At 36.2% G+C, this 15,885-nt stretch overlaps 1 protein-coding gene across 3 annotated transcripts in view; it reads right to left on the bottom strand.

Moving 5' to 3' along the window:
• Nucleotides 1–15,885, bottom strand: part of CPEB4 (cytoplasmic polyadenylation element binding protein 4) — a 62,911-nt gene that overhangs the window by 5,425 nt on the left and 41,601 nt on the right. For 2 of the 3 annotated variants that reach the window (XM_081826343.1, XM_081826344.1), the window contains 5 exons: nucleotides 8,621–8,794; nucleotides 5,198–5,287; nucleotides 4,708–4,826; nucleotides 2,957–3,071; nucleotides 1,462–1,643 (listed from right to left, as the gene is read on the bottom strand). In XM_081826343.1, coding sequence (XP_081682469.1) covers nucleotides 1,462–1,643; nucleotides 2,957–3,071; nucleotides 4,708–4,826; nucleotides 5,198–5,287; nucleotides 8,621–8,794 — 680 coding nt within the window. Of the gene's footprint in view, nucleotides 1–1,461; nucleotides 1,644–2,956; nucleotides 3,072–4,707; nucleotides 4,827–5,197; nucleotides 5,288–8,620; nucleotides 8,795–10,512; nucleotides 10,537–15,885 lie in introns of all 3 variants that reach the window. The other variant, XM_081826342.1, reaches the window with a different exon arrangement.

The raw sequence follows: 15,885 nt of genomic DNA, 5'->3' as shown, positions 1-15,885 counted from the left end.
ATACAAATGAAGTCTGCATTTCCAATGACTAACCTTACACCTCTTGACACCTTTGTTGGGACGAAGCAGCAAGGCAGAAGACCCTGCTTACACGGATGTAGGAATTTTTTAGTGTGAATAAAAAACAAGTGGGCTTGTTAATGTATACTGCAACTTGTCTTGCCGTCTTCCTCTGTGTTTATAATAGAATCTATACCTTTCTTTTTATAGATTCACAATACAGTATGATATCCACTATAATCTTATATTTTATACTGACACTGAAGTAGCATACACATGAAATGAAACATAAGCAGTAAGTGTAAACCACTATTGACTTGATAGTTTCTACATAATGAATTGAGAACAGCACAATACAATCAATCAATAAGGACTTTTTTGAGCACAATGCCTCAGAGTGTTGATATCTAAGTCAGTCCTAATGAAAGTGCCAGTCTCCCATGAAATAAGGAGCTGACACCAGAATATAAATCAACACATTGCTTCTTTCATCAAGAGAGTCTTTCTACGGGGAGGAAAAAAAACAAGTCAGCTGAACTAAACATTATGCTTACTAATGCAGCTGATTCACATTCTGGTGTAAATTCCTATCTCACCACAAGCTAGTAACCATTGGCTGCCGGCCATCGATACCCAGGCCACACTTTGAGTAGTATCAGTATAAGATACACTTATATCTATCAGAACATAAACTCCTGAGGACAGGGACTTCTTGTCCTAGAGGCTAAAACATTTGTTGAATGCATGAAACACAAAGATAAGAAATAAATCTGTGAATGCAAAGAAATAAGATGGACAACGGAACACAGAGTTTCAAATACAGTACCTTAGGAAACAGAGGAGAACACTATCTCTGAGGTTTTCTCCAGCTTTTTAACTCAGAAGCTAAACCAACAAAGAGGAATTTAAAGTGCTGAAAATAATGCTAATTACTACCTAATTTCAGGTGGTAGAATACACTACAAATAAAAAGTTTATGATTTCTTCTACTTAATTTGTTACAATGAAATATTGCTAAGATATGCAGTCCTACAAGTGAATTTATTCAGTCATTTGTTACATAGTACACTGGAAAAATAGGGCTTACTGAGGTATTCATGATCAAAAAAAAAAAAAGGTCAGGAGATCTCAAGGGCATTGATGTTTGTACTTGATATAATGATATTTACTGAATGACTGACTAACTGAATAAATGAATGAATGGAGGCGATAGCTTAGGAGATTAAATTGCCCTGAGTAAACTGATATAGCGTTCTGGTTAGGCTACTCAAAACACGAAGGGATAGAAAAAATTCGTAGGAATCCTTAGCTGTATTACAAAGCATACACCTAACTGGTCCTAGAGGCGTAACTGTCAGCTGCCAATTTTACTGTCATATAAAATCCCCCCATTCCAATCTTGGTAATGACACACTGAGAGGGCCATTTCTAGAACTTTCTGGAATATAATCTACGACTTACCCGTTTATCTATCTCTCCATGCTGCAGCTGAACAAAGCGGGCACTGATAGCAGCTATGTAACTCTGTTGATTAGAGAATGCAACTCGCCCAGCGCCTTTTGGGTATTTCAGCTCAGGGTCGGTATCAATCCCAGCATAGCACACACCTCCATACAGACGATCCATTATCATGGCAAGCTCCACTAAATGAGAAAGGAGCAAAGAGGGTATGTGAAATCAGGAAAATCCATCTAGTTCACCAAAGGTTTCATCTAAAGCAGTTCATCTGTATTCTGAGCTCATATCCTTATTATAATAATTACTAAATCAATCATTAATCTTTAATCTTTTAAGTAAGGGCAGGTGCTCTGCTGGGTGCTTCACATATGTTCTCTTTTAATCTTCACAAACAACCCTAGGAAGTAGGTAGTAATTTCCTGGGGAAATCGAGGCACAGATGGTTAAGTGACAGTGCTGGGCTCGGCACCCTGGTCTGTCTGCTTCTATACCATGTTGACACCACACATTTACAGTTAATAACGTATTGCTTCGTATAAACAATCATGTGAACACTAGAAAATTGATTGGCAGACTTTGTGTGGAGGTCCTCCTAGATTATCATCATCCAATCCTTGTTACCTTTCCCTACACTCTAGCTATTCACCAATTTTTTATATAAAAACCTGAAATAATGAATGTATCATGTTCTCCATGAAATGTTACAATTCTGAAACTGCATTCTTGTTCATTTTATGGTTTTTTTTTTCTCACTTACACCAATAAACCTCATTTTACTTGAAGTTAGGGATGAAATTTCTCCTGTAAGTACTACTCTTAAAAATACGATGCACCAGGGGCGCCTGGGTGGCTCAGTCGGCTAAGCGGCTGCCTTCAGCTCAGGTCATGATCCCAGGGTCCTGGGATCGAGCCCCGCATCGGGTTCCCTGCTCAGCAGGAAGCCTGCTTCTCTCTCTCCCTCTGCCTGCCACTCTGTCTACTTGTGCTGTCTCTCTTTCTGTCAAATAAATAAATAAAAAATCTTTAAAAAAAAAAAAAATACGATGCATTGCTGAGAACCCTACTGTATTTCGGAGCTCAGTAAATAGCTGGTAAGCAAATGTGGGCATGGGAAACAAACCCTGAAATTCTTGACATATAATCTACTCTTGAAGGGTTTTTCCAGATGATGATGAGAATGATGCTCACTAACACCACACACAGCACTTGGCACCACTTTTTCCCACTTAATCCTCAGAACAATTCTATATGAAGCAGATACACTTACTACTCCATTTGACTGATGAGGAAATTGAAAATTAGGGAAAATAATTTGTCCAATGTCATTCTACTATTAACTGGGAGCAGAGCACATGAATTCAAACCCAGATACTTTGACTCTAAAACTCTCGCTCTTGGACATTAACTCAAATGCTCCTGGAGGATTTTCCTAAAAACCTTTATAAGGTATTTCTTATACTAAAGGGTAAAGGGGGTATTTCTGTTTGTTTCATCATACCAGCTCGTAATGGTCGAGGAACACCACCAACAAATATAGTTTTTCGTGGGTCAAGAGGCTGGGAACCATCCATCACAAAGTCACTGTCACTGAGATTCCAAGGCCGAATCTGTACCTAGGGAGCAGACAAACCGAAATGTCTCATTTTTAATGCAGACAATTTATGAGGAAATAAGTTTAAAATTATTGCAGAGTATTTTAAGAGCAACAATAATCCACATCATTATAAATCAATAAAGCTATAAAATTAGAAGACTTACATATAGCGTAGCCCAACCCTTCATTTCATTTTTAAGAGTAAACCAACTGATTTTTTAAGTGAACCATTTTTAAGTGAACCAAAGTGGAAAGTTCAATTTTTATTATCTATTATAAGCTAAATCACTAACATGTCCTTATGGTAAGTCAATCAGCTATTTCTCAAATTATTTGGGCTTCTATCTTCCCCAATCCCCCAATATCCACACAATGTAAGTTAGTACAGTATTTGATGTTGATCAGAATACAGTGCTAAGTAAACTAGGATTGTGTGTCCAATCCTACAAACGCAAACTACTCCTGATACTAACAAATCTGTTGCATTATTTCAAAAAGCATTTCAAAGTAAAAAGGTATATATTTGCAGCAAACTTAGGATAAAACACTTCAATGTGCCCACTGCTTTAGTCAACTAAGAATCGTGCACCTTATTTTTATTGTTTGCATTTATTAATTGTTAGAAATGCCCACACCAAAGGCTATGAATGGGTTCATAGTAGGATATTCCCAATATGCACATCAACAAAGTCCTAAGCCAGAGGTCCCAAATTCAAATACCTATGGGGACTGCAAGGGAACATAAACAAGTCAAGTATAGAGAATTTAGGCCATGGGAACTCTGGGAAAAGTGTTCCGGACTTCGGCAATCCCAAGACACCAAGAGGAGCTCCATTAACTATTGCTTGAGCTGAACCCATAGGCACCTCCATTCTGAACTGTACCCCATTACTAGATCTGGCTGAGTGATAATAAATTGTTGATTTGCCAGATTCGTCCAAACAGGCCAGTTGCTACTATTCCTAAAGACTAAATTTTATGACAAAAACTTTTTCAAAAAGAAAAAACAGTATGCTATGTACCTTTCTGTATATACATAATTCATTTTACTTTGGGAGAGTACCATGAGCAAAAAGTTAAGGATAGTATTGGGTAAAATCTTGAACAAAGAGAGGAAGGAGACAGACAAATATCTATTTGTGATTTTTGAGTTCTATTATTCAGAGGAAATTCAGCTACTTTATCTTTATCAAATGCATTATCTTTTTTTTTTTTAAAGATTTTATTTATTTATTTGAGAGAGAGAGAATGAGAGAGAGAGAGCACGAGAGGGAAGAGGGCAGAGGGAGAAGCAGACCCCCTGCTGAGCAGGGAGCCCAATGTGGGACTCGATCCCAGGACTCCAGGATCATGTCCTGAGCCGAAGGCAGTCGCCCAACCAACTGAGCCACCCAGGCGCCCTATCAAATGCATTATCAAGTTAAATCTTTTAATGGTAAAGACTTACCACTATTTTAATTAACCAAAAAATTCAATGTCAAAATAATGTGTGTAAATAATATAGAATGTCAACATTATGAGGTTGGCGAAACAGCATTTGTAGGTAGATTACAAACACATCAATTAACAGATACATCAAGATGTCTGTGGGTTTTCAAACAAAGCAGAGATGAAGGCAAAAACAAGAAGCTATTTTCATGTTAGACAGCACTCACTGGCTTATCTTTGATAGTGGGACTTGACACACACAGGTAGAGTTTTCCATCTTCTTCAATACATGCATCAATCAGAGCCTGAACAGAGCTTTCATCTTGAAAGAGCAGGAATGCATAGCCTGATAAAAAGAAAAAAAAAAAAAAAGGCTTATTTGTTCTCTAATTTTTTTTTAATTCTTCAACAGAAAGGAAGTATAAGCTGAAACTAAGGAAGGGAAAAAGAGTAAAAAAAATTTAAGAAAACTTAAATCTTCCTAGGCAAAGTCTGATAGTATCAACATTAAGTTCAGTTTGCTATCTTGAAACATCTTTTAAAGTAAAATTAAATTTGAACTGAAAGTATGTATTAGGTATAAATTTAAAGATGCATTTGGGAAAATATAAGTTTAACAATGGAAAATCTTACAGCAGAGGTAAACATTTATGAAAAGGCTAAACATTAAACAATATAAGGATACACTGTACATGTATACTGAATCTTGAGAATTACCTTTAGGAGGAAAATAGGATTTGCTCTCTGCTTTATGAGGCCAATCCACAATCAAAGGGCCAAAGCGACGAAAACTAGCTGTGATCTCATCTAATGAACAACAAAGCAAAGCAAAAAAAGTAAATTTAAATATTTCTATAATCATTTTGGGGAAGTAGTTTAGAAAAAAACAGTTTCAAATCTACTATTTACAAGAACAATACAAAGAACTCCTGTATCCCCTTCACCTAGATTCCCCCAACTGTTACTATTTTACACATTTGCCTTCCCCTTCTTCCTTCTTTCTATCTCTATGTATGCATAAATCAACCTATCTACCTACCTACCTACCTATCATTTTTTTTTTCTAACGTGACACTCTATAACCCAGAAATACAACCACTGGCACCTGCTCAAAGCAAGGTCATTTCCTCATATATTACCATGTAACCTTCCCAATCAGGAAATCAATATTCATACAGTATTACTCCCCAATTCACAAGACTCCATCCAAATTTCAAACTATCCCAATAGTATCTCTTTTCCCCTTTCTGATCCAGAATCCTATCCAGAACACATGATACGCTTAAGATGTTCTGTCCCTATAGGGTATCCGTATTCTTCACTTTTGGAACAGCTTCTCACTCTTTCCTACCTTTTACATATTTGACAGTCCTAAAAGTATAGAGGCCATTCATTCTGTAAGATGACTCCCAGCCTGTACCGTTTCCTCATGACCAGACTCATGAGTAGACTATAGGAAAATAAATTTCCAAAGAACTTCTGGAAAGAGTAGGTAAGCATGTATAGATAAGACCTGGGAGGAGGGCAGGACAGAGGAAAAGAAGAGATGGGGGATGTGTTCAAATTCCAAGCTGGTAGAACTGTTTTCCTCTCCTCCAGATTGTGAAAACAGGACAGTCTGCTCTGCTCTGCTGCCTGTTTCTGCAGTACCATTTAGCTCATGTAAGAGAGACTGGTGAATAGAGGAATGAAATCACAATAACCTGGAAGCTGTCCTGGTTCGCAAATGATTGTTCCCGGGCAAGGTGAGCTAGCATAGTGGGAGTAGAATTATAATCTTCATCAGGAAGAGAAAAAGTCCCTCACTTGTCTGATATGCAGGCAGGAGCCCTCCTACTCTCTTATAAGGAAATAAAAAATGAGCACAGCAACCAGGGCTCTCTTACTAGAGAGGCACACTCCCAACCTTGCAGGGCTCTCATCTCCTGGGAGCGTGCACTTTCTCAGGTGCTCAGAGGTCTGGTTACATCTGCACTGCCTCCAAGCCTGCAAGCCAGCATTTCTGCTCTGTTGGTTTTGTGCATTTTCAGTATTCCTTGAGGCAGCTTCTAACCACACTGAGCTACTTGCCTGAATTGTCCAAGTTATTTTCAAGGTATTAATTCTCTTTTTGTTAGTGCTTCCGGTACAAAGGTCATTGGGTTCTGAATTATTGCTTCCTACCCTATTTCCCCAGAAACCTTATACTCTTTAGTGTATAATTCTACAGAACACAATATTCTCAGGACTACATACTTTACATTATAGTAGAAAGGTCTGTCTACTTAAATTGCTACTGATTTATCAATATGCTTGATGATTATCATAATTCCCATTAATTTTGCTCAGTTTATACCATCTCCTTTGCCAGACTAGTCATATTTATCTGTGCTCCTAAGAATTTTAGAAATTGCACATTTAAGATTGCTCAGTAATTTTCCAAAAACATATAGACTATCTGGGCCAGAGAAGGAGTTTATTCCAGGCAAGGTCAGATAAAATTCAGTCTTTGCTCTCGTTTTGTATGTAAGCATATAATTCATTCATTAAACACCATCTGGGCTAAAGACTTGACTTTCAAGGGTCAAAAAAACAAGAATCCACAGTACTAAGGAAAATGAGAATTCCAGGTAAAGAAAAGAGCAGGCCACACCCAGGAGCTTATTAGAGAGGCCAATACTGTGACCACAAGGTCAGCCCAGGATGAACACTTTGGAAAAGCTAGGTCCTCTGAGAGCAGGATGAAGACTGATTCAGTCTAGCCTGAAATCCCAACACAGCTTCCACCCAAGACAATTTTTCATAGATTAAACAAAACAAAACAAAAGAGAACTGTGTTTATTTCAATCTTTGGCTTTTTGAAAACTTTGTCTCAACCTTCCAAAAGATTGACCATCTTAAGGAAAATGAAGTGACTCAATACATTTAATCTCAGTCTAAATTGGAAGTTATTAAAACCTTATTATTAGACCTTATAGAGTTTTAGAGAAAACGATTCTATTCTCCATAACATTAATCGGTTTATTGCCATTTCCATTTAGGAAACCAAGACAAAAGAGATTAGGAAAACAACCACCACCACCACCACTAAGGATATATGGTTGCTATATGGTCTGCTACTTGAATTTTAGTCTGAACTTGAACTAGGGTCACTTAGGCCCACAGATGCAGAAAATACTGCTGAACAACTAATCCTCTAAACCTCTGGCTGGCTCCTAATGCAGATCTCAGCTCAAATATCACTTCCTTAAACAGTATTTCCTTGGGACACCTGGGTGGCTCAGTCAGTTAGGCGTCCAACTCTTGATATCAGCTCAGGTCTTGATCTCAGGGTTATGAGTTCAAGCCCCGCATTGGGCTCCACACTTGGCATGGAGCCTACTTATAAATACATACATACATACATACATACATAAATAAATAGAAAAAAGAGGCTTTCCTTAACCACCTAATCTAAGAAGATACCCTGAATCATATCATAAAATAGTGCAATATCACGCTATTTTCTTTTCAGTACTTACTCTCTGATATTTTCTTGCATGATTACACACTTTTTATCTGCCTTCCCCTGCTAGAATTGAAACTCTATGCACACAAAGACTTTCTATCTTGGTTACACCGTAAACAAGCCTAAGAACAGTGTGTGACTTTTAAAAAGCCTGTATTTGGCAAGTGAAAAAATACTCAGAAAATGATAAAACTCTTAAGATTCCCTTTCTTGTGGTACAACTTTAGGGTTTATTTTTCAAAAGTTCATCCTTAATCTAAGATCTCAAATTTTCAATTAACTACATTTCTGGAGCAGGTAGGGAACAAACAGGAAAACATACCGAATCTGGCCAAGGCAGCACACACAGACAAAAATGCAGTAAGCACTATGTTTGCCCACAACAGAACCCCTGAGATGGGTTTCCCAATGACAGTTACTCTTTTCATTTAATCACTTGCTTCAGCTGGTTCCCAAAGTCCTGCACCCCTTCCGTTGTAAACTAATCTTATATGCCAGGATAGAAAGACAGGACAAGAGAACAATGCAATCAAAACTGAATACCTGGAGCCAGATAAGACTGTTATTATAATAACAGCAACCACTATCTATGAGTTAGCTACTATGTGCCACAGCCCAGGCACTGTACAATTAATAGTTCTTTGTAAATATACCTTCATCGATGTCAGGAGGTAATCCACCCACAAACACCTTGCGAGAATATCGTTCCACTCTTTCTCCATTCTGGTGAGTGAAGCAGTGAGGTGAACCCAGGCCACTATGAAGAGGTTGATCCCCACGGCCATCATCCAAAAATCCATCTTCCATTGGAAACAGTGAAGACTGACCTGGAATAGAAAGCAGGAAAAAAAGCTAACAGCACATGTTCCTTGCCATTGCTGATCTTACACAAGAAACAAGGGAAACAGCAGATTCAATAAAATGGGCTTTTATTTTTCTCACTGAATAACTAATCACTTAGATATGCTCTTGAATTCCCATCACTTTGAAGTCTTAGTGGAGTCAGAGAGAAAGTACATGGTTCAATAGAAGGCTGCTCCACTATCCCCCTGGGATCCAGAAACTTCAGTGAGGTGAAATGGAAGTACAGGAGGAGGGAGCACTTTTGAAAGCCGCTGGCAGTAGACGCATTGCCTTGGCAGGGCCCCAGGGCCGCAGGCAGCCTAGACATGTACGCTAAGGATTGAATTCGACTATCAGATGCTAGGTCACTTAAATTTTTTAAAACACAAAATCATATAGCCTACCCAGTTTCCTCTAAGACTGTCCTTAAAATGAACAGGTCCATTTTTAAAGTGAGCACTCATCTTGGTTTACCTTAATGGGATATAATCAAAACCCATTTATCGCTGTTACCCAACTTCACTACCTAGTATTAAAGAATTTAAGATTTTTAGGCATGCTAAAGATTTATTTTTTTTAGTTGAGTAATTAGCAGCTGCCACTAGTGCTATCTAATTCTAAAAAGTCGTCATCAAGTCTGCTGTTTGAAAATCCTATCATACAGAATATATAAGCAGAAAAGACCAGAGATGCCAATGTGGTTAATATTATTCCCGTGTTTACCTGACAACAAAATATGAACTTTGGAAATCATAAGCAAAACACGGAGCTACAAAAAGCCAGAATCTTTCAAGCACTGTTTTGTCACTTGTCAGGCTGGCCAATTTACTTCTAGGTACTACATAAGGAGTTTGTTAATGGATCCTAGAGAAATGTAGCTTCAGTGCTCTTCCTTTACTGAAACACTCCAATGCCTTTGTTGCCACACTTGTCTTCCTTTCAGCTTTGCTAACTAAACACAAGTAATAGTATATTTGTTATGAATTTACCCTACAAAACTCGAGTTATATAATGAAGATAAAAAAGGACTATAAAATTGGAGGTTATTTCCTAAATAATTTTTAAAAGTCACTTACATTTGGAAGTTGAGCTATTTGACTATCTAATTTACTTGCTTGTAAAAAGGCAAGTAAATTAGATAGTCAAATAGCTCAACTATCACAGGCGGCAAAAATAAGGTTTATTCAGGCACCTCTAGGAAATGATTCTTTAAAATTCTCTAAAATTTCTAGAGCTTTTTCCCCCAATGTTTGAAATTTATAGGAGTAGTCACTTATTTAGCTAATCTCATTTTAAACCAAGTGTATTATGCTGACAGAGTAGAAAAAAATAGACATAAGGTATTAAAGTATAACTGAGCTTCCAATATAATCAAGTCACACTATATTTTCCTTTTTAAAGATCCTTAATTTTTTTTCTTCCAAGAAATTCCTTTCAGAAAAGAAAAAGGTGAAATAAATCTTCAGATATAAATAAGTTGAGTTTATAATACAGGATATTGATTCAAATCCAGATCCTATCATTCTGACTCCTTCAAATTAGAAAGTCTATAATTTTAACTATGACATACAAAGTATGTATGGATCAAAGCTACGTCGCATTTCCCCCTCCCCTCCTTCCCCACAAGGGTAAGAAATTGAGCAAACTTGGGTCCTCTCCAAATACAACTGGCACATTCAAAAGTTAGAAACAATAATGTTACCTCTCCTTCGCCCATATGTCCTTGCTGCATGTCAAATGAGAAAAAAAAAAACAACCTTTCAAACATTGTCAGAAGAATCAACTGTGATTTCATCTACCAGCTTTTGAAACTGAAAAAAAAAATTGGCTATGTTCCTCATTTCCTAGTAAATGTCAAAAACAAGGAATTTAGATGGTGAGAGGTCAATTTAATGCACGCTTTTTTTTTTTTTAAGTTCTTCAAGGACACTGTAAAGCTGTATTGAATTTTACTTGTGGTAAGATAAGTAGTTGGCTGCAACTGTCACTCAGGATCCAGACTAGTATGACACTAAGGTAATATGTAACATGATCTAAACCAATTCCTACCACACTGATCTTAAATGCTCCCAGAATTCCCTGCTAACTAGCAATTCAGTAAATATTTCAATATTTAATTCATGACTTTTTCACCACTACAGGATAAACAGCAATTTTACACCATGGCTTTATGATTAATCCCTAATAAAGAAAATCATAACAAATGAAATCTTTAGGCAATTTATAAATTTCCTTTTAGACAAAGGAAGTTTCTTGTCCCTTGTCAAATTTTCCACCATGTCCCAAATGCTGAAAAGTAAAAGGTTGGGCATTTTATTGCCAAGTAGGTTACAGCTAAGAAGAGAAAAAAAGTATATAATACAATATATGTATTTCCCTGAATACTTGGGAAATGGCAGTATAAACTTTAAATCAAGAAACTTTTGAGAAAATGTCTTCCCTGAAACAAAACGGGCACTTATAAGCCCAGCTTGTCCAGTTACCTCAATCCTATTCAACAAACATTGCTTAAATGCCTGATCTTGCTAGGGACTATGGATAAACAGCACATGGCCCTGACTACAACGGAACTAGCAACCTTAAGTGCCAGACAGCCACATAAGCAAATAATGGCAATGCAGCATACCTATTGCTATTGTAGTTATATGTTAGGTACAACAAGAACAGAGGAGGAGAAGCAACTGGCTCTTATTAAAGAATCAGAGAGGGGGGTGTGGCATTTGAGGAGGAGATGGGATAGCATTTGAGACCTTAAGGAAAAAAACAGAGAAAGGGCATTGCAGGCCTGGCAACGCAGCAAATAGGGGTGCTATAATGTTCAGGGAAAGGTGCCTAGAACAGAAGCATACGGAACAAGTGAGGGCTTGGCTAGAGAGGAGTGTTCGAACAGGAAGCTGGGAAAGATTCCTGAGTTAGAAGGTGTAGCACCTTTAAGAAGTCATTATTACAGACTGGTCAGGGTTTTAATTCTTAGCCTACTAGATAAATGCTCAATATGTATAACTCAGTTATAACTGAGTTGTAACTTAGAAGTATCATGTGCATATTTTCCAAAATGAAATTGTCTTATACCAAAATACATTTCTCCCATTACTAGATACATTGAATTTTCACCAAAGTACTTGAACAAATGGATTAAAACCCCATAATATCTCCCTCAGCTAGGATTTCACTTTGCTAGAGGTCTTAAATTGGGGGGGGGGGGAGCAGGTATTTTCTCAGTCAACCTGACATAGGCTAAAAAGACAAAGATACCATAAAAACAGATGCTTAAGAACATTCTATTCCTATGACTGCTTCAATGATAAGGGAGTTTGGGAAAATAAATTATTTGAAAATTTTGGTTCTGTCAATCTTAAAAAGTTGATTGATGCTGCTTAGATTTCCAAGAAAAAGGATATTTGAAAAGAATAGAGACTTTTAAAAGCTACAAAATTAACATAAAATTCTCATAGCTTCCATTTATCAAAAATAACTAGTTTCAGTGCTACAGATTAAAGGCAAAAATCCAATAAATCTCAAATTCTTTAAATATGTTCTTTCAAACTTTGATCTTGTGCCACATAATTAAGCTGCTTAATCTAAGAGAATTCATGATTAAATTCTGAAAACTACCTAGAAATGTTTTCCCACATTGACAGAAAATAAGTTATAGGTGTACAATGCTTACAACCATAAAATCTGCCAAATCAGAAAGGGAAATTAATATAAATTAGTATTAAAAAATAAAAACAGGGGCGCCTGGGTGGCTCAGTTGGTTAAGCGACTGCCTTCGGCTCAGGTCATGATCCTGGAGTCCCGGGATCGAGTCCCGCATCGGGCTCCCTGCTCAGCAGGGAGTCTGCTTCTCCCTCTGACCCTCCCCCCTCTCATGCTCTCTCTCTCTATCTCATTCTCTCTCTCTCACATAAATAAATAAAATCTTAAAAATAAAAAAAATAAAAACAATGATACTCTGAAACACAGAAAGTGTTTAATTTTTTTACTTCTACTTATTATAATGCTGTTAATAACTATACATTATTTTCAGTGTAGATTTTGACATGACATGTATACAGAAAAGTACACAAAGCATAAGTACAGAATTCAATGAATTTCCAATAACATGAACATACCTATGTAACCAGAACCCAAACAGTAACAAAATGATAAATGGTGCCCCTTCATTCTACACGTGAAAGATGTACTAAGCACCTTTTCCCCAACTATTTCAAATTATACTTGGCTTAAGACTATTATGATGCCATACTTGTAACACAGATCTTTACCACTTTACTGAGGAAAATGTCAGACAGATTTCCAATTCATGATTATCAACTGTTGCATATTATTTGATGGTTCTGAAACATCCAAGGAAGTGGCAAAGTAAAAAAAATAATTCACTTTAAATATGTTTAAAGAAATCTACATTTTGGAAAACTTCCAGCTAAGTTGGCTGAAATAAACTCTGCCCAGATCTTTCCTTTTAATTACCAAAGAGTACACTGTTAAAAGATTTTTAAAATGCATGCTGCTATTGAATACAAATCTTCTAGTAGCCATAGGATTTAAAATGACTACTATTTATACATTTATCTTTTATTTTTATTTCTTAGTTTTTACTTATGAGGTCCTCAATAACTTCATATTCAGTACTAATGTGATTCAAGAATGTTCTAATAGACTGGAAATATTCTACTATAAATTTTTATAATTTCTGGATGCATGTTGCTATTAGATCTATTGAAAAGCACTTTATTTTCAAAATGTCTTCATAAGATTGCTTACAAATATCCTGTATTCACCATTAAATTCCCTCTAGTAAAACATTTTACTACTCTGGGATACTATATTTGCAAAGAAGGTACAGAAAGACTTTTCAGATCTTTTTTAAATATACATTATATCTCTATATATTTCATTATAAAAATGAAGATACTATTTTTCTTAGAAAGTATCATTTTCTCACTTGTTATAACATTTGTTATAATCAAAAAGAAATAAAGTAGCCATAACAGCGACACAATCATAAGAAGTAAATACCTAGCATGCAGCCATTTTAAGAGTGGCACATATCCACATGCTGATATCTAAACCTCTCTAAGATGTAGATGAGTTTTCTACGTGTGTATTGTATGATTCATTATTGTGTACATGTAGAAATAAAGAAAATATAAGCAAGTATGTGGGAATAAGCATAAATCTTTTTTCTAGAAACAACCACAAGAACCTTTAGAGAGAAAAACTGGCATGGGGAAGGAAAGCAGGATTTCACTTCTTGATCTATCCCCTTCTGTACTATTTACATTTATTAACTATATTACTACACTTGTTCACAGACCCTTTTGTGTTTTCTTCTTGGTACTTATGTTAAAAACAAACAAATGATATATTAAAGAAAAACATCCTTTCCTACATGAGAAGACCTAATCATCTTTGTAAAGAAGATAAGGGCTAAAATATTACTAGATTTTAGTAGGCAATGAAAGACTGCCCATACTCAGGCTACTCTGGCCCACTTCAGGCCCTCCATCTACCTCTCATTGCCCCCAAGCTGAGAAAGCAGATAGCAATTCTATTTGGAAAAAAACAAGGGGAGAGGGCTCAGATTGAAAGATGTTAACAAATAACTGATTTTTTCAGTAGGACTGAAAAAAAAAAGTATGTAGGGGAATTAGTTAAATTAGTAAATCATTTAAAAAGATTTAAGTCAAAGACTAGAAGCTAAAAGGAATTAATCTGTTAACAAAATAATAAAGATGATAGAACCAAAAAGTAGACAATCATCATAAAGACCAGGGCATACAATTCAACAAAGATGCAAAGAATCATTTTATTTATTTAGTTATTTATTTTTTTTTGTTAAATGATCTTATAAATCAACCCATAATGTAATGGACTGACTCACTGTCACAAAATTATTTTAAATATATGCCTAGTAGTTGAGATTTCATATGTCACATTGGCTTGTGTTTATACTAACTTGGTGGTGTAATATTCAAAGAATGTCAATAAGATACAATAAAGATGAGACAAAGATATTATTTGTAAAGAGCTATCTTAGGAAAAAAAGGGCAAAGAATGGGACTCTAGTTTCTCTACATCCCTAACCTTCAGTTTTTTACAAAAATGGAGAGCTGATCAGAGAATAACAAAAGATACCCTATGTATACATGATGACCACACAGTCAGATGTTCAGTAAGTAGTAATTTTTTCCTTTCCGCAAAAGTAAACTCCTGTGTCTATATTCTGAGGTTGTCTTCAATAATTACTCTCAGCTTTTCATTACTATTCTAAGGCTAACAATTGCAGAGCACTTTAGAATTTACAATATGTTTCCATATTATCTTTTTCGTGAAGGCATCTTTCAACATCCTCCTTATTGTAGCAACTAGATCCACACTATATACATTTTCAGTAAGTGACTATAATGTACATTTCTCATGGGTAAATTATACCCTCCCCCCTTTCATAGATTTCTGTGTACCACCCCCAACCCTTAAGCAAACAATCTTCCTCCTTCCATTCCAAAGAACTATAATTAAGAGTTGTTCTACGCTAACCTTTTTTTAAAAGATCTCTTAAGTAATCTCCTCCTCTGGGACAAGCAAATATTTTAGTGGATGCTTCCAAGGGAAAGACATCCACAGAGAAAAGGAAATACATACATAAATCTGTTAAAACCTAATATATTTTGCTGTTATTCTATAACTTCCCCCGCCAGAGGTTTCATTTTTGAAGCAGTTAATCCTATGGGCTAACACAATGGAATGGAAGGTGGGGGATAAAAGGACCATGCACGAGCACTTTTATAGAGAGGCGGTTGGGATTGCATGTTAGTTTTCTCAGGCAAACTAAGTTTTCAAGATGGGTAAAGGGAAAATTAACCTTTCAATCTGATGTCAGTCTCAAAACTACACCAAGACATACCAAAGGAATCTGAGGTAAGTCTGGCCCAAGCTTAACACTCCTTTCTGACTTGGCTGAGAAACTGAGTCAGTTTCAGGCTTGTTTTTCATAACCATAATATGGATGTTCTAACTACATTCCTATTACATAAAATTTACTAGGAAAAGGTATGTGATCTGGGATGAA

The sequence above is a fragment of the Leptonychotes weddellii genome, chromosome 7 (assembly GCF_054177405.1).
Source record: "Leptonychotes weddellii isolate Sample4059 chromosome 7, ASM5417740v2, whole genome shotgun sequence".
Classification (NCBI taxonomy): domain Eukaryota; kingdom Metazoa; phylum Chordata; class Mammalia; order Carnivora; family Phocidae; genus Leptonychotes; species Leptonychotes weddellii.
This window is presented reverse-complemented; position numbering and strand designations above follow the sequence as displayed.